The sequence below is a fragment of the Hippocampus bargibanti genome, linkage group LG22 (assembly GCF_051943395.1).
Source record: "Hippocampus bargibanti isolate YZ-2025 linkage group LG22, ASM5194339v1, whole genome shotgun sequence".
NCBI lineage: Eukaryota > Metazoa > Chordata > Actinopteri > Syngnathiformes > Syngnathidae > Hippocampus > Hippocampus bargibanti.
Window position 1 is genome coordinate 1,811,412 of NC_142755.1, and position 26,302 is coordinate 1,837,713.

A 26,302-nucleotide genomic window follows, 5' to 3' on the forward strand; every position below is an offset into this window, starting at 1 on the left:
GATGAAGTATCTGCCGGGTGAAATGAAGCAATTCGTAATTCGATATGCGCCATTTATTAATGACTTCCCGTCATTGCGGCATGGAAAGAAAATTGTGGGATTGGTCGCAAAGTAGCTTCTCCATTAAGGAAATCAGCTCAGGTTTCCTCCAATGGGATTTCCTTTTAATGGGATTTCCTTTTAATTGTGCATTTTAATGTCTTGTTTTATTATGCTGGGTGCTTTTAGGAACACTAGTTGAAGTGCAGTCACTGTTCAAAATATATATACATTTTCTTCACGTCCTCCAAAATGAAAAATATTCCATTCAATAAAATGTCGGAGTTCTCAAGGCAAGACGAAGGTGTCACGCTCCATCATAACTTCATCTTCCAATCTAGACACTTTAGAAAGGGTCACGTTTCGAGGACATCAAACTCCGGAGCCGGATCATTCCACCTTACCAGGTATGAGATAGCATATGTCATTGTCTCTTATTGGATGAATTACTAGTTTCTTTTTAACTTTAACTAAAATGACCAACTAATAACTCAACTTGCATGATTTTTATTTTCTCACACCCAATACCAGGAGGTCAGTTCCCTTCCGGGACCTATCATGGAAGCTCACAGAGTGGTAGAAAAACGTTTTCTCCCAAAATGTCTTCTTTCCGACCAAATGTTGTTGTACTGCAATTCCTGATTAACATCAGCACTCGGGCGAGTCTGTTTTTAGAGGGAAGATATCGCAACGATATAGGTGGGGGTGGGGTTTCAGTCCGGGTTCTTTTTTCAACAACATTACGGTTGCTCCAAAAGGGTCTTTGGAATTCCAAGTTGAGTCGAATGGGATATTTAAGTTCAGGTCACCTTGAATCTATTTTATTTGCCTCTTCCCGTCAGCCCGAGCGCACTTGGGAGTCCGTTTCTTGGCTCGCAGCCTTCACTCGACGTGATGAATGATCTCATTAGTCAATCACTGAACAGACCAATTTACGCCGCCACCAAAAGGGGACGCTTGAAATGGAATTGGGCGGCGACGGCGGCACGTCTCGGAAAAATGAGTAATACAACCCGAATGCACTTTTTATTTTTTAACCCCGCAGTGGTCCCTTGGTCTAAATAATGCGGCAGTTCCAAGAGTAACTACAAAGTCAGTCCAGGTCACACCGGTGGGATTTCTCCATTTTGTGTATTTTTTCCTTTGACCTTTCAAAGTAATTTTCCATCTGGATTGTTAGCGCGTAAAGTTTTCCAACGTGAAATCTTTCTAGCATATTCCGTTCATAACACGATTCAACATAGTCCAAAATTGGCTCTCCTGATTAGAAGTATTGATTAATTTCAATCTGTCCAAATGTAATCACAACAAAGTAATGAGTAATTAGATTACTCTGAGATGGCCGTTTCACAAACGATGCGTGTAATTAAAGGTTTCCCTTTGTGAATTCTGCTCAAACTTAATGTCACTTTCCCCCTTCCCCATTAGAAACGTAGAATGTTAACAAAAACGTCAATAAAATGTAATACATCGAATTTCGGAGGTTAGATTCATTTAAATGGTCAATTAGCACTCCCCAAAACGGGCTACACACACCTGTGTTAACACACACCTGTGGTGATACGTCAGTAAATGACGTTGTCTTTGCGGCGACTTGGCACCCCCTTGTGGAACGATGAGAGAACTTCAAGGATTTACAACAGGTGTTGATGACGATTACATGTTAATCATTGGCGTTTTTACGGTGGTATGAGGGTTTTTTTTTACTTGGAGCTAGCACCCTCTTGTGGACAGCTACGATATTACAAGCTCATATTGAGTGACTTAATTGTATTCAGTATAACACGCTTGTTTAAATTGTTCTTCGATTTGAGAAAGATGCTTTTTTTGTTGTCGTCGATTGCTCCAAAGCGATATCCAACAGGAAAATGGCTGATGGATGAGTCATCTTTTGAAAGGCTAGAAATCTAAAACTGTCTGCATTACATATTTAGATATGGGTTTAAATGTTTTTTGAAGAGGGTGGGTGGGCGTGACGGTAACTTGCGTCTTGGAGGAGGGCATGGGCGGAGGATAAGCACGTAAACGCCGCCACCGTCGTCTTGACTCAGTCGGTGCCACAACAATGGGCACACGTGCGTTTTTCCACCCTTTCCTTCAGACCCACAAGGTCGTCCAACGGGTGAGCAAAAACCACCCCGACTGAGCAGCACCAAGACCGGGGTGGGGAGCCGCGGGTGTGCGCGCACCCCACCGCCTCGCTTTCAACTTGCACCCGCTTCTCCATCGAGTCATGTCTGATCCCGAGCGATGGGGAAGTTCGACGACAACGAGAGGATAATCCTCAACGTCGGGGGAACCAGACACGAGACGTACAAAAGCACCCTGAAAACGCTTCCAGGGACGCGTTTGGCCCTGCTCGCCTCCGACTCGGACCTCGGATCGGTGCTGGATCAGCTGCAACAAGTCCCCGGCTTCATCGAGTACAACGCCCGGACCAACGAGTACTTCTTCGACCGCCACCCGGGCGTGTTCGCCTACGTGCTCAACTACTACCGCACCGGGAAGCTCCACTGCCCGGCGGATGTTTGCGGACCGTTGTTCGAAGAGGAGCTCTCCTTTTGGGGGATCGACGAGACGGACGTGGAGCCGTGCTGCTGGATGACGTACCGGCAGCACCGCGACGCCGAGGAGGCGCTGGACGTGTTCGAGCTGAACGTGGACACCGGCGAGCAGGAGGACGACGACGTGACCAAGAGGCTCGGCATCGAGGACGTCGCCCCCGACGGGAGTGGCAGCCTGTGGAGGAAGTGGCAGCCGGTCGTTTGGAATCTATTCGAGGACCCTTACTCCTCCAGGGCGGCCAGGGTAAGGAACGACAGTGTTTCTCAAACTTTTTGACACCCTAAAAACCCAAAAACAAACCTTTAGCCATGACACCCTTCTTATTAGTAGGCGTAAGTGTTGACCAAACATACAATGTTTATTTATTTATTTACTTATTTATGTTTAATTTATTTTAATTCTACAGGTATTTTATTTGAATTATTTAAATTATTATTTTATATTTATTTATTTTTTTGATTTTATTTACGTATTTTTTAATGTATAACTTACTGTATCAATTTTTTATTTACTTATTCTAATTCTGAAAGCAGAAGCAGCGATAGTCACGTTTTGCATCTTAAGAACGTTAAAAAAATACATATTAAATTGAGTCATGTTTAAAATATAAAGACACAATCAGGATTTTGGAGTTAATAACCAGTCTGCAAAATAATGAAACACCTAAAAATATGCCCCAAAATATTGATAAACATTCATCTGCAAACAGAATGGGTACCCAAATAAAATAAGTGATTTTAAAAATCTAAATTGATTTTAATTGAATTTTTTTATTCATTTGGTTAATAAATAAAATGATGGTTTATTTTAGTCCTTTTTTGTTGGTTTTGGTATTTTAGTTTTTAGAAATAACTGGAGGACAATTAGCATAGCATTGCGATTTTTTCTTGTGTTAAGATTGTCATTTTAGTTACTTAAAATTTGTGTTTTTATTTGATTTCTTGAATGTATGAAACCACCACTGATCATAATGTCAACTACTTCCCTGACTTTTTGTTTTGTCATTGATCTCATTCGATTGCGCGAGTGCTAACCATTTACAGTCCGCCTAATATTGACACAAACCAGGACAATAAGTGACAAGCTTCTACCGCCTGCAATTGAGGTGTTGCTAAGATACCGTTCAGGGTTTGATGAAATCAGAGCTGCTTGCAGTTGGGCTATACTTCCTCTTTCGGCTAACTAATTAACTTTATAACTCTGCATCTGTGTGTTCGTATTTATTATTTTTCATCGATCATATTTGCTTTGTTCCAATGAGCATAGAAAATGGTGGAATTTGTGTCTCCAGGCAAGGCTGAAGCCCAAAGCGTAAAAAAACCAAAATCTGTTCCTTTAATGAACTTGCTCACAAGCGCTGGTGCCAGCAGTCGTGTTCTTGTGGGCTCCCCCGCGCTGTTTCTATTGTTGTAGCCCGTCCTGCTTTCTCTCTTCCTTCTCGCTCGCCGCCTCCCCCATCTTCAGCTAGCACGTTTCAAACTTCCGTGACTCAAAATCCTTCAAAACTGCCAAAAAAAACAACCCAAGAACAAAAATGGGATGATAGTCCACTACAATGCCGATAGAACACCAAAATATTTTTCTCAAAAGCCGACAATGCCTTTAAAAACTCTCAAGGTCACTTTACAGTCACAGGATATGTTTTTTTCTGTGGGTGAGCAGCGGCAGCCACACGCGCCAGCGTTGACTCAACCCGGAAGTAAATAGATATCTAGCTAGCCAGCTAATAGATAGCCAACAAATATCTCGCTAGATAACCAGCCACCTACATAGCTATATAGCCAGATAGTTAGTTAGCTAATACACTGAATACCTTTTTCTGTGGGTGAGCAGCGGAAGTAAATAGAAAGCTAGCTAGCGAGCTAGTAGATAGCTAAAAGATAGTTAGTTAGCTAATACACTGAATGTCACTAACATATACAGGTATATAGCTAATAGATAGCCAACAGATAGCTAGTCACTTAAATAGCTATATAACTTATGATAGGCCTTCTATATTGATCAATATTCCGATTTCTTGGACGTCGTATTTAAAATTTTCTGTAAATCGCTTTGTCACAGCTGTTTTGAAAACTATAAGACTGTATTGTATTCCCTTTAGCAGACCTCCATCTCATGGATGCGTAACGCAACTGCAGCCACGTGTCTAGCGGCTTATAATGCGGTGCGCCCGATATATGGAAACAATTTTAAAATAGGCCGTTTATTGACGGTGTGCCTTCATAGCGCACAATAACATAAAAAATGGGTAACTATAAGTAACTAACTACAGAAAGCCAAGTAATAAGAATAATTGATAACATTTTCCCTATCTGTGTCGAGGCGCTGCCTATACTGTAGCACTTTTCTTTCGACTCGCGTGCCTCACCCACGCAAATCCCACCTCACCCCCTCTCCACAGCCGCTTCCCATCCCTGTCTATGATCTCATCTTGCTTTCTGCCACTTTAGAGGTTAAAAATCCAACCCGTCTGGGTGCCGCTTGCCGCACGCCTGAAGAAAACCAAAGCCGGTGGTGGGGTGGTGGGGAGGTGGAGGGGGGGTCTACCTCCCGGTCGTCATGGCAACACCGGCGCTGCTCATCGCGGCCGCCTTGTTTTCATTGAGACCCGTCTGCAGGATTGTTTTCAGAAACCTGTTGGACCGTGGACGGCCTTATTGCTCCGTTACCCCCCTTTAGCGTGCTAGCTTGTTAGTTTCCAGGGCGCTGACAATGAAGCGCGTTGGAGCATACGGCACGCATACGACACCGACAGAGGTGCAAGATCGTATTTTTGCATTGTGCTAGCCAAATGCCTGAGATGAAACCAGCTATGGTTTCAAAAGAGAAAAAGTCTACGCACCCCTGCTAAACAACCTTTTTTTTTTTACCCTAAAGAAACTCGTGTGAACACCCGGTGTGACCATGTAGATTTTTTTTGCGCGCCAAAAGCCAGAGACGAGAAACTGTTGGCTAGTTAATAAAAGCGACTCGCTCCGTATGCATGAATGGAGTCGTTCTCTGCTATATACGGCGTCCCATCGGGCTTTGCGCTCACTGTCTTGTCTATCGTCCTTCTCGTTTTCTCACTTTCAGCTCCGGCACTGCCTCCCAAATGTAAAATTAGCTCCCTAGCCTGGAAAAAGGACTTTATTTCACCACCGCAAGTTGTGCGCCGTATTTGGCTTCCATGCTAATTTTCGTCTGACAACGTCCATTTTGTTTAGAATGTTGACAAATTGAGTCGACTATTCAAGCTTAGGCCACAATTGCATGAACCATGAATCAGCAAGTTCCGATAAACAGTAAAAATGTCCACATTTTGGATAAATATTTTTATAAATGTTTTCATTCTTGACAATTATTTGTGTCCCCCCTCCCCTACTCCAACTTTTGATCTCTGGCTGCCAGACAACAAGAGGTCAGTAACGCAGGCGCTAACCTGCCTTGACGCCATCTGGGCATCTTGTGCTCGCCACACCCGCCGTCACGCCGCGATGCTAATGCACTTCCTGCGGCAGCCGCACAGTTCGCATTGATTCCTCCCCAACCCCCGATGACAAAAATATCCCGTATGTGTTTCAGTCGCTTCAGAAAAAGTGTTTTCCGGCTTGCTCGACGCCCCGTGGAAATGTTATTACGAGCTATTGTATATTCGCCGCGGGGTAATTTCACCGCCGCTAATGTTCCTTCATCCTCACGGTGATTGATGAAGTTGTTTATGGCTTGTGATCAATTAGGTTACTCCAGTGAACGTTAAGAGACCAGCAGTGAAGCTGACTGTTTGCGTCTAACCCTTTGTACTTAAAAAAATGAATGCGGAAACAAGTTGCGGTACCACTTGTTCCGATTTTACAATCGTCGCTAACGCTATTCACAAGATGATACTTAATCAAAATGGAGACTCGATTTCATGGTTTTTATTGCCAATCTAAATCCCAAATTGTACGAATACACCGCTAACGCCTTATCATTTTGTCTTTCCTTCCATTAACATCTGAAACAGCATTGCTATTTTAGCATGTTAGCTAGCAAGACTTGTACCACCTTCCAAGTTCACAAAGGATGACAAACGGTTTCAATCGGACGCCTGAAATGGTGAATATAAAAGACGGACTAGGCGCCTTTTCATCTGTTTTTTTCCAGGCGCGGTGCGCTAGTTTCTAAGTCGCAACCGTCCTGCTATTTATGGCTTTCCTCTGTCAACGTGATTTGTGCTCCTGTGCACGCGGGCCGGCTTCACCCAAACAAAAATGCTTTCTTTTGCGAGGTGGGTGTTTGATAAAATGACATTTTTGATAGGTCTATTTTTCACCGTTAAGTGCGAAGTAGCGCAACGGGAAAAAGGGTGTGATGAGTCACATTTCTCAACAAGGAATGAGGACCCACTTACCCAATTTGGGTCCCACGGCTGTCGTTTTTCAAAAAACGCATCGCAAATAGCATGACAAAATTCAAAACGGCCCAGACGGCGGAAATTCTGCGGCTAAACTCGGCGTAACAAACGAGTTCACTTTAGTTCATTTGGTAACTGACTTTAGCCATACATGTTTAATGGCGGCGGTGACAAGAAGACTTGTAAAACTGTCGCCTTGGAAGTGGAAGGCACCCGAACGAGGCGGGGAGTGATTAGACCCTGGGAAAAGGTTGCATTTTATTGGGCTGTCTTTCAAGCCCTTCAGAATAGAGACAATTAGTGCGTAGGGGCAGACGAGCTCACGTGCAAGCTTTGAGATGATTAAATGAAACACGGGTGTGATATCCACTACTACTAAAAAAAGATGAATAAAAACAAAGATATTGGTGTCAAAGTTAAGACGCGTGTGCCAAATCTGGCCCGCCACATCGTTTTATATGGCCCACGGGAGCAAGTCATAAGTGTCAACTTTCACGGCCTTTGCTGAAATCTGTACCGAATTATCAAATTGTAATTTCAAGTACTGTAAATAACAAAATTTTTCCACCCCCAACCCCCCTCACCAAAGGCAACCGTAACTCCGAAATTGCCTGTGAAAAGAAATATATTGACACCACCTCTCTAATAAATAAATAAATATATTTATTAATACATAAATATAGAAACATACATCAATAATAAATGGATGCACAAATGGATGGATAAATAAATAAATACAGTAAAGTCTCGTTATATCGATATCGGATATATCGATAGTCCCGGTTATATCGATACTATTTCTATGCACGCACGGAGAAAATTACATGCAAACAGGGTCGGATATATCGATAGTCCCGGTTATATCGATATTTTTTCGGACTCCCGAGAATATCGATATAACGAGACTTTACTGTACATGGATGAACCAATTAATGGACAAATAAATACATACATAAATATAAATAAATAGATATATTAATACATAAATATAGAAACAGATACATAAATAATAAATGAATACACAAATGGAAAAATAAATAAATCAATGAATGACTCAATTCATAAATGGACAAATGAATAAATATATATATATATATATAAATACATAAATAAATATAGGCACAGATACATAAACAATAAATGAATAAATAAATGAATTAATGGATAAATCAATTAATAGATGGACGAATAGATGCATATATACATAAAGAAACATACATAAATAATAAATAAATACATAAATGGATAAATAAATAAATGAATGGATCAATAAACTGATAAATGGATAAATGAATTAATGAATGGATAATCAGATAATTGGATCAATAAAAAAATGGACACAAAATAAAAGAAAAGCTGACTGCTCTCAGTATTTATCCTATCGTAGAAGGTAATACGCCGTTTCCGAATTTTGATCAATAAAAATCCATCGACATTACGTTATATGAAGTGATCCCGCAGGTGTATAGTCTTTATCCTCTGCGACGAAAAACTAAGACGAGACAGGTCCCCAGGGAATTCGTTTCATAAAAATAATTACGAAACCTGTCCTCAAAGTCGACAGTAGTTCATATTTTTTAAATAGCTGAGCGTTTAAAATTAAATATATAAATTCCAGTTTTCACTAGCTCGATGGCGCCGCGATTCTGCCGAGTACGTTTGAGAGTAAATGGGAGCCGATTCATGAATCATTAAAGACATTTTTTTTTACTTCTTCCAGAGCGGAGTGCGATTTAGCTTAATGGACGCAGGGACGATGAGCGCTTTTCCATTTTAGTTGTATTATTTAAAAGCGCAATCGGACCACGTTCGGAAATCTGAGCGGCAGCGTTCGTTAGCGTCACTCGCTCATCTCGCTCTCCTCTTTTGCCACGTCTGGAATCTGTTTTTGGCTTTTATTTTTCATGCCTCCTTTTTTTGGGGAGCATGACAAGCTGCCTCGGGTTGTCTCCCGGCTGCTGTCTTGTCATTCCGAAGGCCTTTTATCTCATCAGGTTTCAGACAGAAATGCAATGATTGCGCTAATGCTCTTTTTTTGTTGTTGTTCTTTTTTTCGCCCGACTGTCATTGAACATTTGCAGATATGAAACTATTTTCTGGCGGTTCAGATCCAAAAATAGAAGTCATTTATAAATATAATCTTTAACGTTAAGAGACACCGGAGAAAAAAAGGTACGCCAGATTAAAAAAAGCACTAGTTCAACGTTAAGCTAAAGGCTAGTCTGATTTTATGGTAGTAAAAACAAACTGCTATTTTTATGGACGGAGAAAAGTATTGGTATGATGCACACAGACACACGACTGTACTAGCGTACTTTGAATCCTTCTTCGTTCATCACGAACTGCTTTGGCTAGCTATCTAGGTAGCTAGCTATTTGCAATCTATTTGCTATATATTAGCTATCTTGCTGACTGGCTAGCTATCTGGCTGGCAGTCTATGAGCTATCAAGCTTGCTATCGATTAGCTTAATAGCTGGCTAGCTATCTAGCGGACTATCTATTTGCTGAATAGCTATATGTCTATCTAGCTAGCCATCTATTAGCTAGCTAGCTCGTTTTCTATCTGAGTTACTTCCGGGTTGAGTGAACGCTGGCGCGTGTGGCTGCCGCTGCTCACCCAAAGAAAAACTTATTCTGTGACTGTAAAGTGACCTTGAGCGTTTTGAAAGGCGCTTAGAAATTAAATGTATTATTATTACTAAATACATGTATCATCCGACTTACCAGTTTGCCTGTCATTTTGCCTATGAGACTCTATTCAACATTTTGAATGAATTTCGACTTACGACCATTTAGACTTACGACCGTTTGGTCGGATGTTACTTGTACTACTTCGACTAAATGGCACGCATGCATTTTGTGTTTATCGTAATGGGCACTGCAAATTTTAATTGACTGAAGTATGAAGTGTGAGGAAGATTTTCAGAGTACTAGTATCATATTTTGACACTAGTTTTATCGTGCTACGTAAACACATACAAGGCATGAATTCGACATCACGGTGGTGAAACCCCGCAGTTGGAAAGTCTCCGCTAGCATGTTGTTGTTGCTTTGTCAAAACACATCAAGATTCAACTCGGCTAAGGCTCGAACGGCGCGGGGCATTGTCGGAAACGTTCCTGTCTTTTGTCACAGAGCGCCGCCGCCGTTTCGACGTTCCTCATCGTCATAGCAACAGTGGAACGTCCCTATCTCATCTCATCAGTGAAAATGTTGAATAGACGTTGAGATGCTGCCGTGCACTTTGTCAGCGACTGGTGTGGGCATAATATTGTTTTTGGATTGACTTTTTCACCTGACGGGAGGCTAAAAGTAGTTTCAGACCATTAACCAGCGTTTGTATAATCTGCCAATGATTTAAACTGAAAGTACTGTGTTATTTTGTGATGATATTACGGGTCTTCGCGGAGGATAAAGAATGCAAGCGGTTGTTGTCGTATTGCCTGTCTACATGTGTTGCACCACCATTTGTTTAATCAACTGGCAGTGATTTAAACTGAAAGTACTTTGTCATTTTAGATGTGATTATATTTGGGAGCTCGGATTTATACACCACCCCTCCCCTAGCACCCCCAAATCAAAGGGTTATGTCTTTTATTAAAAAGCTGGCCTGTCAGCATCCGATATGGGATTTTTCTTATTGTGAAAGGGACTTTATAGGTAAGTATTGACTTAAAAATGTCAAGGATCAAGGTTGCTAAAAATGGTGTATTTGTTTCCAGAAATTCTTTGCTTTCCTCTCCAAGCAGACTAATAACTCATGACTGCTTGAACAATCAATGAAAAATCCAGCCACTGAGTTTTCTTTGTTCAATTTTGAGAACACGTATGACGAATAATTGTATCAGCAACCGTTTTACGACATGGTTGTTGCGCCAACGCGTGTCGCTAAGCTATCGCGGCGTAAACATGTCAACGGTTGGGATGAATCAATGGCGCCTGTCGGCTATATGGCGAGCTGCTGAAATACATGAATTAGCCTCGCATGAGTTATATTTGGTATTATACTCTCCCCCTGGGATGTTTTAGATGTTATTTTTAATCCAACCCGGAGGTTGTCATATAATAATAAATTAAATTTATAAGCGGCTTTCAAAACTCTCAAGGACACTTTACATTTACGGTTTTATTTTTTAATGACCAAATTAAACAAAAACAAATAAATACAATGAATTTTGTGAGTTGTTTGCTAGCTTAATGCTAACATACAATAAAATACCATTGGCTGCCAAAAGCAATATGGGCTTAGCAGTGTTTCCCCCAGTGAGCTTGCTGTCATGTTACAGCACGGCGGCATAATGAGGAAGTGTGTGTGTGTGCGTGCGTGTGTGTGTGTGTGTGTGTGTGTGTGTGTGTGTATGTGTGTGTGGACAGCAGGAGACAACGACGGGAGACAACAAGGGGAACAGCAAATCCTTTTGCCATGTTCAGTGCCTTCAAAATGTCTCAGCACCCATTTTATTATTATTATTATTTTTTTTTATGGCGCTTGCGTGTTGATGTCACTTCATTATCGTTAGCGTGCGATGGCGACACCGCCATGGAGCCACGGTACAATTGATCATTCGGTAATGTGGCGGCTAAAGGGGAGGTGAAGATACACTCCGTTATTTATTTATTTAGTTCGGTTTTTTTTCAGTCGTCATGTTAACAGGAGCCCGGCGTGGCATCGACGCAGATGGAGGGAGAGGTGAGCAGAAATTGGAGGTGTCTAAAATTGAGCCAGTTCCAACTTTGCGAATTTTGAAGTACATCTATTTTGAAAACAAATTACCCATACTCCAGCCTGTTTTTATTTATGTATGTATTTATTTTATTTGTGTATTTTGTATTTTTGGTGTATTTTTAGTGTTTTTATATTTTTTACATTTTTTATTTCTATTTTTATTTTTGTATTTGCATGTGCGTTTATTTTTTTATTTGTGTATTTTGTATTTTTTTTATTTGTGCATTGTATTTTTTATTTGTGTATTTTAAACTTTTTAATGTGTGTATTTTAATGTTTTTTTTATTTGTGTATTTTCTTTTTTTTATTTGTCTATTTTTAATTTTGTTTTGTATTTGTATTTTTATTTTCTTATATGTTCATTTATTTATTTGTTTAATTTGTGATTTATTTATTTATTTGCTTATTTATTTATTTGCTTATTTGTGTGTTTTGATTTATTAATGTTATTTATTAGTGTTTTTATTTATTTGTGTGTATTATTTATTTATTGTTGTATTCTTTATGTATTTGTGTATTTTTGTTTTTTTATTTATTGGTATATTTGTGTGTTATTTTTGCATTTTTATGTATTTATTTGTTGCATTATTTCGTGATGTTCTTTTGCCGACACCCATAGCACTCACCGGCACGACGTCCGTTTTTTTTCTAAAGCTATACCCAATTTTTACAGTCAAACGTGTGCATGGCGATTTTGATTTACTGTATGTTCTTCAAATGAAATTTTTATTCCATAATTAAAATCTAAATCCTACCGAGAGTCAAAAAGCATCGTGTTGTTTTCAGTTTTAATCTGCTGAGTACCTGTTTAGCAGTCACTCCTCCCTTGACGTGACTCCCGGCTAGCGGTGAAGAGCATCGGGAATAAACAAAAGGACACATCAGTCATCCCCCCATGCCTAAAAGACAATGTTGATTTGGCTGTCACTTTTTTAAGTGGGGGTAGGGGTGGGCGTAGATACGTAACGTAATGTAATGAAGTGCTTTGTTGTGTCTCGTTCCCTTTAACGTTGATTTAGTGACGGACAAAAAACAAACTTTAAAGAATTTAGCAATGCTTCACAATCGGCCCTTGACGCATGACATTGACTTTGTTTATTGACTGTGTGAACACACTGGGACAAAAACATTTTCACGATGTTTATGCCATAAAATGTCCTCTTTAAAAGAAAGTTTTCTTTGGGTGAGCAGCGGCAGCCATCCGCGCCAGCGTTCACTCAACCCGAATAACTCAAATAGATAGAAAGCTAGCTAGTTAGCTAATTGATCGCTAACAGTTAGCTAGCCAGATAGATAGCTAGCCGCTTGACAGATTGAAGAAATGAAGCTAACTTTAAAGTTTTCGTTCGATTCCGAACTCCTCTGACGTGGCCAGATTGCGTCTACATATGAATTCCCGCAGTTCGTGTCAACAAGTAGCGTGATACTTGCTAATAGCTTGCGTGTATCTCTGGAGGCGATTTAAAGCGGAGGCAATTTAATTAAACGTGTCTGTGTTTACACGGAGTCAATGATTTATCTTGATTTAGCAAAGGGGGGGGGGGCTTAGCGGCGAAGAAAACCGTGACGTCGGGTCTTAAAGCCTTGCTCAATTCTTTCTCTTCTCCCTTCCCTTTGCAGTTTATTGCCTTTGCGTCTTTGTTCTTCATCCTGGTTTCCATCACTACCTTTTGCTTGGAGACCCACGAGGCCTTCCACACCATCGTCAACAAGACGGAAGCGACGCGGAACAGCAGCCTACCAGATCCGGGACCGCAGTACGAGATTGAGACCGACCCCGCTTTGATCTACGTGGAAGGGGTTTGCGTCTTCTGGTTCACCATCGAGTTCCTGGTCCGGGTCACCTTCTGCCCGGTCAAATTGGAATTTGTAAAGAGTCTGTTGAACATAATCGACTTTGTGGCGATCCTGCCTTTCTACTTGGAAGTAGGATTAAGCGGTCTTTCCTCAAAAGCTGCCAAGGACGTGTTGGGATTCCTCAGGGTAGTCCGTTTTGTTCGTATCCTGCGTATCTTCAAGCTCACCCGTCACTTTGTGGGTCTACGGGTGTTGGGTCACACATTACGGGCCAGCACTAACGAATTCCTGCTGCTTATCATCTTCCTGGCACTCGGGGTGTTAATATTTGCCACCATGATCTATTACGCCGAACGCATCGGCGCGAAACCCAACGATCCGACGGCCAGCCTCCACACCAAGTTCAAGAACATACCCATCGGCTTCTGGTGGGCCGTGGTGACCATGACCACTCTGGGGTATGGCGACATGTATCCAAAGACGTGGTCTGGCATGGTGGTGGGCGCCCTCTGCGCTTTAGCGGGAGTGCTAACGATAGCCATGCCCGTGCCTGTCATCGTCAATAACTTTGGGATGTACTACTCCCTGGCTATGGCCAAGCAGAAGCTCCCCAAGAAGCGGAAGAAACACATCCCCCAGGCGGTACAGGGGGGCTCCCCGACTTACTGCAAAGCGGATCTCACCGACACCTGCAACAGCGCTCAAGGTGACCTGTGCCACGTCAAAGGCGGCAGGGGACTCGAACGCAATCGCTCAAGTAAGGCTACTTTGGACCGAATGAGAAACCACGCCGAAAAACCGACATCTCGATGTTTCACTCGCATAGTCCTCCATCTTTGTACCTTCATCGCCTTCAAACTCGATTGTCTCTTGATCTAAGACCAGATAACTCCGCCGGAGGACAAATTGCATCTGTTATGACAACCTCGTGATACCGTTCGCAGTTCTATCGACGGACTGCGGCGGTAGCAGCGACCTGACCATGTCTTCGGAGGAAAGAGTCCCCATCCGAAGGTCCAGTACCCGAGAACAGGACCGTCGTAGCGGTGGGACGTGTTTTCTAATCGCTGCTAGCGATTACAATTGTCCTGCGGATGGAGGCTTAAGAAAAACAGGTACGTGCCAAACACTACCTCATTTCAGTAGTTTATATTTTAGCCTCAATGCATTCCCACATGGGCCCGACTCTCACGGAAGTTTAAATAGCTTTAATTTTAGTGCTCTGAGCGCACCTTTATGACACGACAAACTGACATAGCTACACGGGGAAATCCAATCATTTGCGACTAAATTGTACCTTGAGGAGCACCGTACCCGATTCCTCGCCGTCACGGCAAAGTTCCGTACGATTGTATTTCGTCATAGCCGTCTAAAATGGCTCTTAAAAGCCATCTGTCGGAATGATCGGTATAAATATTTAACTTTCCTCCATTAGGGTGAGATGAAAAGATGTCGCTGTAAGGGTAGTTATGAAATTTTGACGGATGAAAATTGACGGCTTGGGTCTACGGGACAACCGTTAATAAGAGACCGAGAAGGGGTTGGTTTCATACGCTCGAAACAAATCAACAGTTATTGATCGTTGCCGGTCCGTCAATTGACCGTCCGTCTTGATATCAAACGGAAGTAAAACTGTCCTAGCTAGCCCCTCGTTCGTCAAGGGCTGACGGTTTTGGCTATCACTTCAGCTTTTGTCCAACCAATTTGTTCGATTTCTCAAATGTCACATTTTAGCAATCGGTACGAACTTTAGCAATCGGTACGAACGTTAGCAATTTGTACGAACATAAGCAATCAGTACGAACTTCAGCAATCGTGAAAATTGACATTTTTGAGGGCTACTTCTGGCCCTTAAGCCTTTGACACCTGTTTTTCAGTCCATTCGTTTTTCCGAACTTTTCCATTAATCGTCTTTTTTTTTTTTTACAAACTATCGTAAATATCCTCTCTTTGCTAACTGTTGATAACCAGGAAGTGGAAAGTTGACCCGATTGTCATTCTTCACTTCATTTCCGACTTACCTGCGACCATTCGGGCAATAATCTGCGCATGCAGTCACCATACACAATGTGATCGTTGCTCTTCTGTCTCCTGTCTTGCCACGGTTCACTCGTCCTGGACTCTGATGCCTGCCTGCCTGCCTGCCGGCCTGTGTGTGTTCATGTCCTCGCGCCACTTCACCTCTTTGTCGCGCTCCCATCTGAAGGCTACGAGAAATCACGCAGCTTAAACAACATAGCAGGCGTGACCGCTAACGCCCTGAGGTTATCTCCCGTCACCTCGCCTTACGGGTCACCCTGCCCGCTATGTCGCTCCCGTTCCCCGATTCCCTCCATCCTGTGAGACGTACGGCGCCGATACACTTTTTTTAGCCTGTTTTTTTGCATTACTCTGCCTCATATCCGATCACAAACTGAACTGTGCAACATGGCTGTGGCTAGCACCTGTAGAATCTTAAACGTGATTGGCTATCATCCTCCTGCGTCACTTGAAGTTTCCCTTCGATGTATTCTTTTTTGGGGGCACACACTGTGAAAATATAATATCTGCTCCCATGTGACAGAAAAAAGGAAGCACCTCATTTCAGTTGGGGTTTCTGTATCGCTAACGAGAGAGCGAACTTAAGCGCAGTACTTGGTTTGGACCAGCAGTGGCGCTGTTGTGTTCACCTCTACGAAATCTGCGATAGAAAGAAGAGTAATTTGATATGTGGTTGTTCACTCTCAGATAACTGCAAAGAGATGGTGTTTACCGGTTTCACACAAGCAGAGAGTGGCGTTCTTTCTTAATGGCGTTGGGGGGAAAAAGCAGCGCCTTGGCAGAAAGGTAACCTGAACCAATCCCCGTGAGGCTTTTGCAACCATTTTATTTATTTTTGTTAGCTCTTAACGATGGACGTCGTTCAATAATATGAGACGGCAGCCTTGGAATATGTTAGCACGGGCTTTTAACTCATTCACTGCCAGACCATGTGCAAAAATGTGTCCATTCCATGTGTCATTGTCAGTCAAATTCCAGGACCCACAGAATATTGAGTTTTAGGACAACATAAACATTCAATGCAGCGTTATAAAGCTTAGATGCTCTTATTTCATTCGAAAAAAAGAGTTAATTCCGAAGTTATATGGGTCTGGAGTTATCTGATCTTGAAATGGGGGCAGCTGTCCAAAATACAATGCGATACATACATATTGGTTTATATAGCGCTTTAACAATAGCTGAAGCTGTAACCAAGCGCTAACATGGACAAAAGATAAATGTTGCACCCTTGTGGAAAGGAAAAAAACATTGCCAGAGGTCTAACCAGTGCTTTAACGGCACCCAAACAAAAAAAAAAAATCGGGAATGGTGCTCCAAATAACTTTTCAATTGCCGAATAAATTCATAAATGGCAGTGGATGAGTACATTGCAGTATTAACTATTTTTTACTTATTAATTTATTACAGAATAATTAATATTATATTTTTTTTGGGTCCGAACTTACTTTAATTTTCTCAGATTTTTTTTAAATATATATTTTTTTATTTTGTCTAATCTTCCAATTTTATTGATTATTCAACCATTTTCCCCTTAAAACATTTCAATGTCATCCTATGAGTATTATAACTTTATTCTGGCACCATGAATTTGATTGCGAAAATTAATTTTAGCAACATTCTGATTTTTTTTTTTTTAAATCACGATTAACACCTATCTTTAATTATTATTATTGTTTTTTCATCATTTAGGGTAAAGCCATTAACTACAGTGCAGTGCTTATCATGTAATCAGATTACAGGGTATATTATATCAATCAATATGTATTGTATTATTAAAAGAAAATCTTATTTCCATTCTATTTTTTCCAATAATAATATAACAATGCATATTGAACACAAATATCCTTTGCAAATCCAATTAATTACTCCACAACGATACGCATCAATTCCCCGTCTACTCCCAACAGGTGTGAGTTTGCACATTCGGACCTCACCCCGATTCCTCCGTGATGACAAGTAGCAAAAAAAAAGGGTTGCCTAGCAACTGGCTTGCAGATGATGCTCTTTGCGCATAGATCGAAAAAAATCCCATCCAAAAAACATTCCACCTTGTCTGCGGATTAAATTATTGATCACCTCCATCGAAAAACAACAATTGAAGACGCCATGTCCGTTTCATCCATCGGCGACGTGACTGTATAACAATATGAGGACCTAATTACAGTGGGAAGTCCCCATTTGGAGGCCTTCCAGACGCTCCTACAGGACAATAAAGGATCGAGTGGACGCGAAAACCACTAGGGAGACCCCGTGACGAGGCACACGGAGGAGGAAGTTCCCCCCCACGGAAGAAATGGGACTGGACGATGACACAGCATTTAATCCCGAAGCAGGAGGACAAATAAACAAAACGAGCCAATGTGTAAATACTGCAAGTCACCGATGGTAACCTTCAAGATACAGTGATACCTCGGTTTACGAACCCCCTTGACTTACGAACGTTTGGGTTTACGAATGTTAAATTTATGAAAATTTTACCTTGGCATACGAACTATTTTTCGGGATACACACGAAGCTGCCATAATGAGTGATGTGTCGTTCGCAAATGAGCCCGTTCTAACAAGAAAATGGCCGCCGGCTTATTTTGGTCCTCTATTCCCCGCCCCTAGTCGTCGGTTAAAGCCACGTGATTGGTAAAGAACGCAACAGTGAGGGGAGGTGGTTTAAACATTAAAGAGACAGGCAGCCGACAGAGAGAGAGTGACAAAATGGATAGAAAACAGTGACATTTGGACTCGTTTCAACTTTGATAGTTCAAAGGCAGAGTGTAGACTGCAAGGTTAAAATTCCCATCAATCACGCTCCGCAAATAACCCGCACAAGCCATCTGCACACTTGATACAAAAAGCTATCTACCCAGCTAAACAGAACACAATTGATGAGGAACAAGGTAAAATTAGAAACAAGGAAGAAGACGTAGAAAATTGTTTTATGGGGACTTGGGAACGAATTATTCTCATTTTAATGGTTTCCTATGGGAAATTAATTTTTGGAATACACACTTTTCACATTACACACTCCAATTAAGTTCGTAAGCCAAGGTATCACTGTACTCAAACATTAAAGAGACAGGCAGCCGACAAAGAGAGTGACAAAATGGATAGAAAACAGTGAAATTTGGACTTGATTCAACTTTAATTGTTCAAAGGCAGTGTAGACTGCAAGGTTAAAATTCCAATCAATCAAGCTCCGCAAATAACCCGCACAGAAAATTAGAAAGTAGAACATTATGTTTTATGGAGACCTGGGAACGGATTATTCTCACTTTAATGGTTTCCTATGGGAAATTATTTCTTGGAATACACACTTTTTACCTTACACACTGTCTGGGAACCATTTAAGTTTGTAAGCCTAGGTATCACTGTACTCAAATCTTGTCCTCTCTTGCTATACGTGTTTTTTTTTTTTCTTTTATCGAGGCACTTTTGTGTTCTAAAATGTTGGTCAATTTCAGTCGCTTCTAATGCTCTGCTGTGTATTGATGTACGTGCATATCCAATTTCCGGCAGGTTGTGTTAAATGGGCTTTGGGTGTCGTCACTTTTCGAAATGAGTGCAGAAATGGGATGAGAAGCCCCCCCCCCCCCCCCCCAGCTCCCTTTCCCCCTTTTTTTTAACCTCCATTGTGATACAAGCGCCATTGTAGAAGTCTCCCATTGTACAGCAAGCCCTGCGTCAGTGCTGCAAATGCAACCAAATGTGCTAAAGTCCCCTTGTAATAATTTAGAAAAATCAATTAATTCTTCCAAAATGTATCCAACTGTGTTTTTTTTTTTGGGGGGGGGATAAAATGTGTAGCAAAAATGATCTATTTAAAAAAATAAAAGTGGGACTTCTAGAATGGCTGCTTTTGCACAATAGCAATTCCAAATAATCCGATCTATTTTGTGATTAAGCTGTATAAGGGCCACACTGAAAAGAAAAACAAAAATATCAGTAAAAAAAAATAACATTTTGAAATTATTGCTCGTCGCTAATATTTTTAGGACCAATCTAAAACCTGTCCATGCACAGCTTTGACAACTCTGGCGGGCTGCGTTGTGGATGTGGTCAAAGCTGATGACCGTAGCCAAATCCGGATATGCCGGCATTGGCTTGTAGATACGTTAACTTGGGAGAAAAGAAAACAAAACAAAAAAATTGGAGTTACTAAAATAATAATAATAAATACTTATTGACGGATTTTTTTTCTACCCTTTCAAATTAAAAAAAGCAATTTCATCATCAAAACGATCACTGTATTTTGTGAGGAAAAATAAATCATATACAGGTAACATCCTATTTACGACCACCCATACTTACGACCACGACCTCCAGACTATACGTCTGTGTAAGCTCTCAGTCGTACAGGAATGGTCCATCGATGAAAAGGTTTCTTCAGCCGTCATCTGGACTTCTTTGAAGGTGTCCAGACTCTATTTTTTTTATTTCAATTCTACGCCTGGCACCGCAACGCGCTAACAGGCCGGCAACGCGGACGACAATTTTGGTCAGCCAGACAGCATCTCACACTCGCACAGCAATCGACTGTGTGATGACACAACAGGGGGCGGAGTTTGCATGTCATTTAGCCTAAGAGTCTATATTCTACATTTTGAATGGATTTCGACTTACGACCATTATGACATATGACCGTTTGGTCGGAACGCAACTCGATCATAAGTCGGATGTTACCTGTCTTTAAAAAATAAAATAAAATAAATAAAAATCAGATTTCAGTCCTTCAACCCTCCCTCCGCCCTTCCCCCGCTGTTCCAGTTCGGCCCTTACACCCCTTGGTCAATGTGCAATAATCCGAGAAACTGAAAGCGCCAAGCCACACTGTGATTCCGTTAACAAAATATGTATAAAAAATGTAAAGAAATAATTTTAATAAATAAATAGAGACACTTGATGGTTTAAAAACAAAATGGCGGAGGGATCCTACGATCCTCCATATGGAGTTCACACGCTGCTTTACTCTTGAATGTGACAAAGAAGTACCGTTTGTGTATTTTTACGATGATGGAACTCTGGGCAGGCGGGTGGACGGAAAAAAATATTTTTCTGATTTGAAAATGTATATTTTTGTGTCTTCACTGTTCAAGACCCTCACCTGTGAAAGTCGCGATCGTCCAATGCTGTGCTTATTTTTTATTTTTTTTATTTCCTTCTATTGAGTCTCCGGACGTCGTCGAGCTGTTTGATCCAACTTTTATATGTTCTGTCGTGGGGACCAATTTCAAGTTTCGAGTCTGTATCGGAAGTGCATGCTTAAAAAATAAAAGTTGTCAAAGACTAAAAAAAAAAATAACAAAATAAAAGACTGTATATCAGGTTGAGAACAATGTGGATATACAGAAAGATTCACATAAACTATGTATCTTTTCATGAATGGATGTTTGTTTTAATTAATATATTCATGTTTGATTTTTTGGGCGGGGTTATGCATTCCCAAAAAAAGAATAAAAACAGGAAATTTACAGGTAAGTGCATTTAATTTTTTTTATTACATAATTGTATAATTTTTTTTACATTTTTCTCTGCATAGCTTTAATTCTAACACATTAATATTTTTTGTCCAATCAGGTTTCAGCTTCAGTGTTGGTATGTGACTCTAATCTGCTCCAGAGACTTCAGAAGCCGCTATTTACCAATATTAGCAACGTTAGTGTTCCTCGAGCGGATCGGATTTCAAGATCACCCGAACGGGGACCACCTGAACGGGGACCACCCGAACGGGGACCACCCGACTGACCCATGATGATGTCGAAACATTGCCGCCTTCTGATTGGCTAATCAAAGCAAGCTAAGTTCGACTCATCAATCACGTATTTTATAATTAGTGTTTCTGGTGAGTTAATGTTTTTTTTTTGCATCTCAAAACTACTTTCATTAAAAACACGCCGGCTAAGCTATGTTTTTTCCCCGATACCGTAGCAAACCAGATCATACCGCCATGCGACATTCGAATCTCGCTAAGTGCCGTGTAATGAGATCCAGGCGTTAAGAGCCCCGATATGACTCGGGTAGCGTGAGTGGAGCTTCATAGCGCGCAAGGTACTCCAAAATCTACGCTAACACTCGAAATTACTCACGCGGTGACATGGAGCCTCTCACTGACATCCCGCCAGGGTATTGTTTAGCAGGAGATGCTAAGTGCAGGGGCTCTTTGGGTTGCCGTGATTATCATTATTAGGAAGGAGTGAACAAAAACAGTGCTGGTGGTAAATGGCTGCGTACAGAAAGAAATGGAGCTTCTCTATCACGACTTTTCACTGCTCTTAGCAACTATTTATTTTTAGCTTTACTTTAGTCACGGTTAAGAGGGCATAGCGGCGCTAAACACCATCAAGAATGAGCTGATGAACATGTCAGGCTAGTGAGGTGGTATCTGTGTTTGCTATCGGGTTCTTTTTACGAGCAAAACTGTTTCCTTTTAGGCTCTAGCAACAGTGCTAACAAAGCGTTAACAAGGCTCGGAAGCATCCGTGTCACCTGCGGCGTCTTATTGAGCCAGTCAAGTCAAGGTAAAGCCCGCCCGCTTGCTTTTTTTTTTTGTAGACGTTGTCTGTCGTGTTGAATGTTTTTCAATGTATTCCAGTTTGTGTTCATGGATATCAGCCACGCCCCTTCCTGTGTCTCCCCGCCCCTTCCTGGTGTCTCCACCAATCAGCGACGTCCATCAGGTGCGCTTGTTTGTTTCTGATCTATCTTTGTCTGATGCTTTTATCAAGTGGTAGCATTTTGTTTGGTTATTTTTCAATTAGCGCTAGCCGTCACCACCGCGAGCTGATTGTAGCACGGCGTCCGTGAGTGAGATGGACGCAATTGGAGGAAAATGTGGTCAATCGGTGCTTTCGGCGACACGCCAAGATCACACCAGTCAATCAGAGGGTAGTCGTTAGCACCTATTAAGCTAGCTAGCAAAATAGTGAAGTTGCCGCTGGCTACGTCTTGTCAAGATTTCTGCGTTACACTGATTGTCTTTAGTTTAGCTGCCTTCACGTTAATCAACACATTTTTCAAGTACAGATATTAACAAAATTGAAATCTTGCCTGTGAAAAGCGTCGTTAGCATGAAGCTACACACACACACAGAAAATGTTGAATGAACCTCAGGAGCGGGAATGGCCGAATCAACAAAGAAATCTCTCGTCCTAAAAGGATAATCTAATTGCAAAATTGAAATAAATCATATTCTCGCTGCGCATTAAACCAATTTGGCTACAAGCTAATCGATTTAGCCTCAGCGAACCGCGTGTCCTTGAATGTGTACCAGCAATTCGTACTCATAACTTGTGTTCACCCTCAGGATGGTCACAAAAACGCACTAATAGTTCCTGATATATTCCTGTTAATATTTTCTTTTTAGATATTTTCAAAAAAATTGCCAACATTTAAAGTTAAATTTAATGTAGTGGAGGCGTGGCTAAAATAGGATTGCTATGCTCCCTCTTACGGGCTCCCGTTGAAAGAGTAAATCAACTGGTTTGGATTCAAATTTCAAGTAAATGTCGAATGAAGGTACCAAGGGCAATTTTTCACGTTTGTTTATGCTAACTTCTTTTGAACCCTAAATTGTCTGTTAAAATAGCGACATGGCTATGAAAACACTCCGAGTGTGAAAAGTATGTCACCCACCACACGTTTGTTTTTATCAGCTCAGACGAACCGGTGCCTTGGGGGCGCTGCGGGGCTCTTTGTTTCATTAGCATCATTTGATTACCGGCGTCTGAATGTATCACTGGCATCACATTCGCAGCTGAAGGCGCCGTCTGCGTTTGAGTGGGTTGAGAGTGGAAGGAATGTGACTCAGAGGTAGAAAACTCGGCCGCGCCGAACATCCTCGCGCCAATATCGGGCGAGGGAAAGAGAAACAAAACAGCATTGTGGGTATTTTTGCTTAGCTAAATCGTGTGGTTAATTCCGAAGCACTTAGAGAGGCTCGTAAAGCATCAACACCTAGCATGAAGCTATCGTGCAGAAATGACTTTTTTTCAGTTGTCAAACACGTGCAAGCTACCCTCACACAAGGCTCCTGGATTCTTTTAGCTAGCATGCTAGGCTAAATACCACGATAGAGACAAAAATCATCAGAAAATAACTTTGTACATCGAGAAAAATATATTTTATTATAAATAATCATTTTAAAATGTCTTCCAGATTTATTAGTGCAATCCTACTGGAGACAACTCCGCCATGTCTTTTCAAAGAATGTTAATTATTTCATTAAAAACATTAAGGAAGACACTTAATAATTATTTTATTTATTTGCATAACCTTATTATAATGTTTAAAATGTACACAATGTGCAATGACATGAATTATATATATATATTTTTTGAACAGTTATGCTTAGTATGCTACTGTACTTAAACAGTCCAGTAGCATAGCAGTGGAATTTAACACTGGAATTAATTTTTAACATTTTTTTAGGTGTTTTTTTGGTCAGTGTTTTCATCAGATATGTATGTTATTTTTTTCATTTTTTAATTATTATTTATAAATTAAAAAGAATTTCTAATTATTTTTGGAGGGGACTTGGGAGGGGTTGATTCAGAACTTTTGCAGGATTTCATTGGTCACTATTAAAACCAAATAAATGAACATAACTCAAAAATCTAATTTGCTTTTTAAAAAAAATCTAATAAATAAAATAACAAAGACTTTTTCAGACAATTTCAGGCATAGCGGTCACTACACTGGTCAGTTTACCGTGTTATCAGGTGACATGGTGCAACAAAATGGTGAACTTAGCATTAAAAGTAACTTTTCGAGAGACATCAAGATGTGATTAAAATTTGATGTTGACCAGAGTGCTCCATTCGCACGTCAACTACTGTATGGAAGCTGCCTTGATGTCGCTGCCATGGCGACTGTGGCGCATTCCAGTCATCCACTTTTTAGTTAGATATAGTCTTTTCAATCGCAAAAAAAGGGGAAAAAAAGGATGTCCTTGAAGACGATTTCCGCTTTTTAAAGTGCATTCTTTTTAAAATGAGCTTGAAAAATGATGCTAAAAGAACATATATATATATATATATATATATATATATATATATATATATATATATATATATATATATATATATATATATATATATATATTTAACATCAATAGAATACAATGAAAATCAAAGATTGGCTCTTTGCAAAAATTCAGTTCATTTGTGTGTGTGTGTGTGTGAGATTGTTTCGTCAAATTCAGATTTTTATTTTTATTATTTTTTTTTGGGGGGGGGTTGCCTTTTCCTCCATTTGCCCTTCAAACACCATTCATCCTTGTGGCGCCATGGCAACAAGGAACACTCACGACAAAGCAAGCGACCAATATGAAAAGGATTACGTAAGATCGATTTGAAGGATATTGAAAAGAGGTTGTTTTTTTTCGATTCAAACGCATAGCTGACGACGTTTAATTGCTGGTCTCTGGGCGTCCAAAGTCGCTTTGTGATAGATTGGAAAGTGTTTCCGCTTGTTTGGTTTTCGTTATTATTCCTGTCAAATGTCAAAATAGATCAAAATTTGACCGCTGCCTCATGCGTGACCGGTGTGTGGTGAAGTCAATGTCGGGCGAGTGATGACTCATGAAAATAGTGATAGTTTTAGCTGTCAGTTTGCCTTTAAAAACATATTTATATGTAAAGTCAACACAAACTTTTCAAAATAAAAAAGTTCATCCTGTCTACTTGATATCTAATTTAAAACAGATTCTTATCTTACAGACAGTGTATTGTCGGTATTTGAGCACCGACAATACACTGTCTGTAAGATAAGAATCTGTTTTAAATTAAAAAGGTTTATGTTAAGTGAAATCCATAAGGACCTAAATACGTTCAGAAGAGTAAAAATAAGCACATATTTTCAAAAAAAAAGGTTGTTGTTGCTTTAATTACCCGCAAAAAAGTTAATTCTTTAGAGTTCCTGTTCCAATTCATTTGGAATAACATCGAATATTTCTGGTGGAATTTTGCCGCCGTCTCGTGGACATTGCTACGCATCGCACTTTAAGACAACGAAAATGGCTGACACCAAATGTATTTGTTTTGATTTTTTTATTTCCTTTTTTTGTATGTTTTCCTGGCGTTTGATACCCCAAGAAGTTTTTGGGAGAAGAAATCGACAACCTGTACAGAGTTTCATCATTATGACAAGGCTAGCGATGGTGAGTACTACTTTATTTTTATTTATTATTTTTTTTGGGGGGGAGGAACACATAGTTTTGTAAAACCCTGTAACGTTTTGCCCAATCGGAACATTTTACCCTTATTTAGTATCAGGAAAATATATATTACGAAAAAACAATTTTATATTTGAGTCACTTCCGCGTTCAGTTGATTGGTGCTTCTGGCTTCCGCTGCTCACCCGCAAAAAAACTTATCCTGTGACTGTAAAGTGTCATCAAGAGTTTTTAAAGTCGGTTATAGATGAAATGTATTATTATTAATATTTTTTTGCTGCTAAAAGTAAGCGTCGTCGTATTGGAACGGTACACCCGTGATGTTTTTGATTTGACCACTAGAGGCTGCCAGTGTAACACTAGCGAGAGAATCTGAATCGTCAAAACATATTTTTTGTTTGGATGGGTTCTGTATAGAGATTCGTCGTGATTTTAAACCAAAATAACAAATTGTAAAATTACATTTACGAAAAAAATAAATTAATAAACATTTGAAATGTATGTAATGTAAATTTCTCCACTGTGAGACTAATAAAGGCATATCCAATCCAATCCAAATGTATTCTGGACAAAATTAATGCAGAATAAAGTAAGTATA

The 26,302-nt window shown here is 40.5% G+C and overlaps 1 protein-coding gene across 5 annotated transcripts; it reads left to right on the forward strand.

The window, feature by feature from the left end:
• Nucleotides 1-449: 449 nt before the first annotated feature.
• On the forward strand, nucleotides 450-26,052 carry kcnc2 (potassium voltage-gated channel, Shaw-related subfamily, member 2). Of its 5 annotated transcripts, none has more exons than XM_088989017.1 (7): nucleotides 450-2,847; nucleotides 13,327-14,260; nucleotides 14,448-14,618; nucleotides 15,710-16,329; nucleotides 17,708-22,051; nucleotides 22,126-22,210; nucleotides 25,625-26,052. In XM_088989017.1, exons 1-4 carry the CDS (start codon nucleotides 2,290-2,292, stop codon nucleotides 15,844-15,846), a joined length of 1,800 nt encoding a protein of 599 aa, XP_088845143.1. In that variant the 5' UTR covers nucleotides 450-2,289; the 3' UTR covers nucleotides 15,847-16,329; nucleotides 17,708-22,051; nucleotides 22,126-22,210; nucleotides 25,625-26,052. The 5 variants fall into 5 exon arrangements, with proteins under 5 accessions (XP_088845143.1, XP_088845145.1, XP_088845148.1 ...); XM_088989019.1 differs by having other exon boundaries at nucleotides 25,628-26,052; XM_088989021.1 differs by having other exon boundaries at nucleotides 452-2,847; nucleotides 16,231-16,329; nucleotides 17,451-22,051; nucleotides 25,625-26,050.
• The last annotated feature ends 250 nt before the right edge of the window (nucleotides 26,053-26,302 follow it).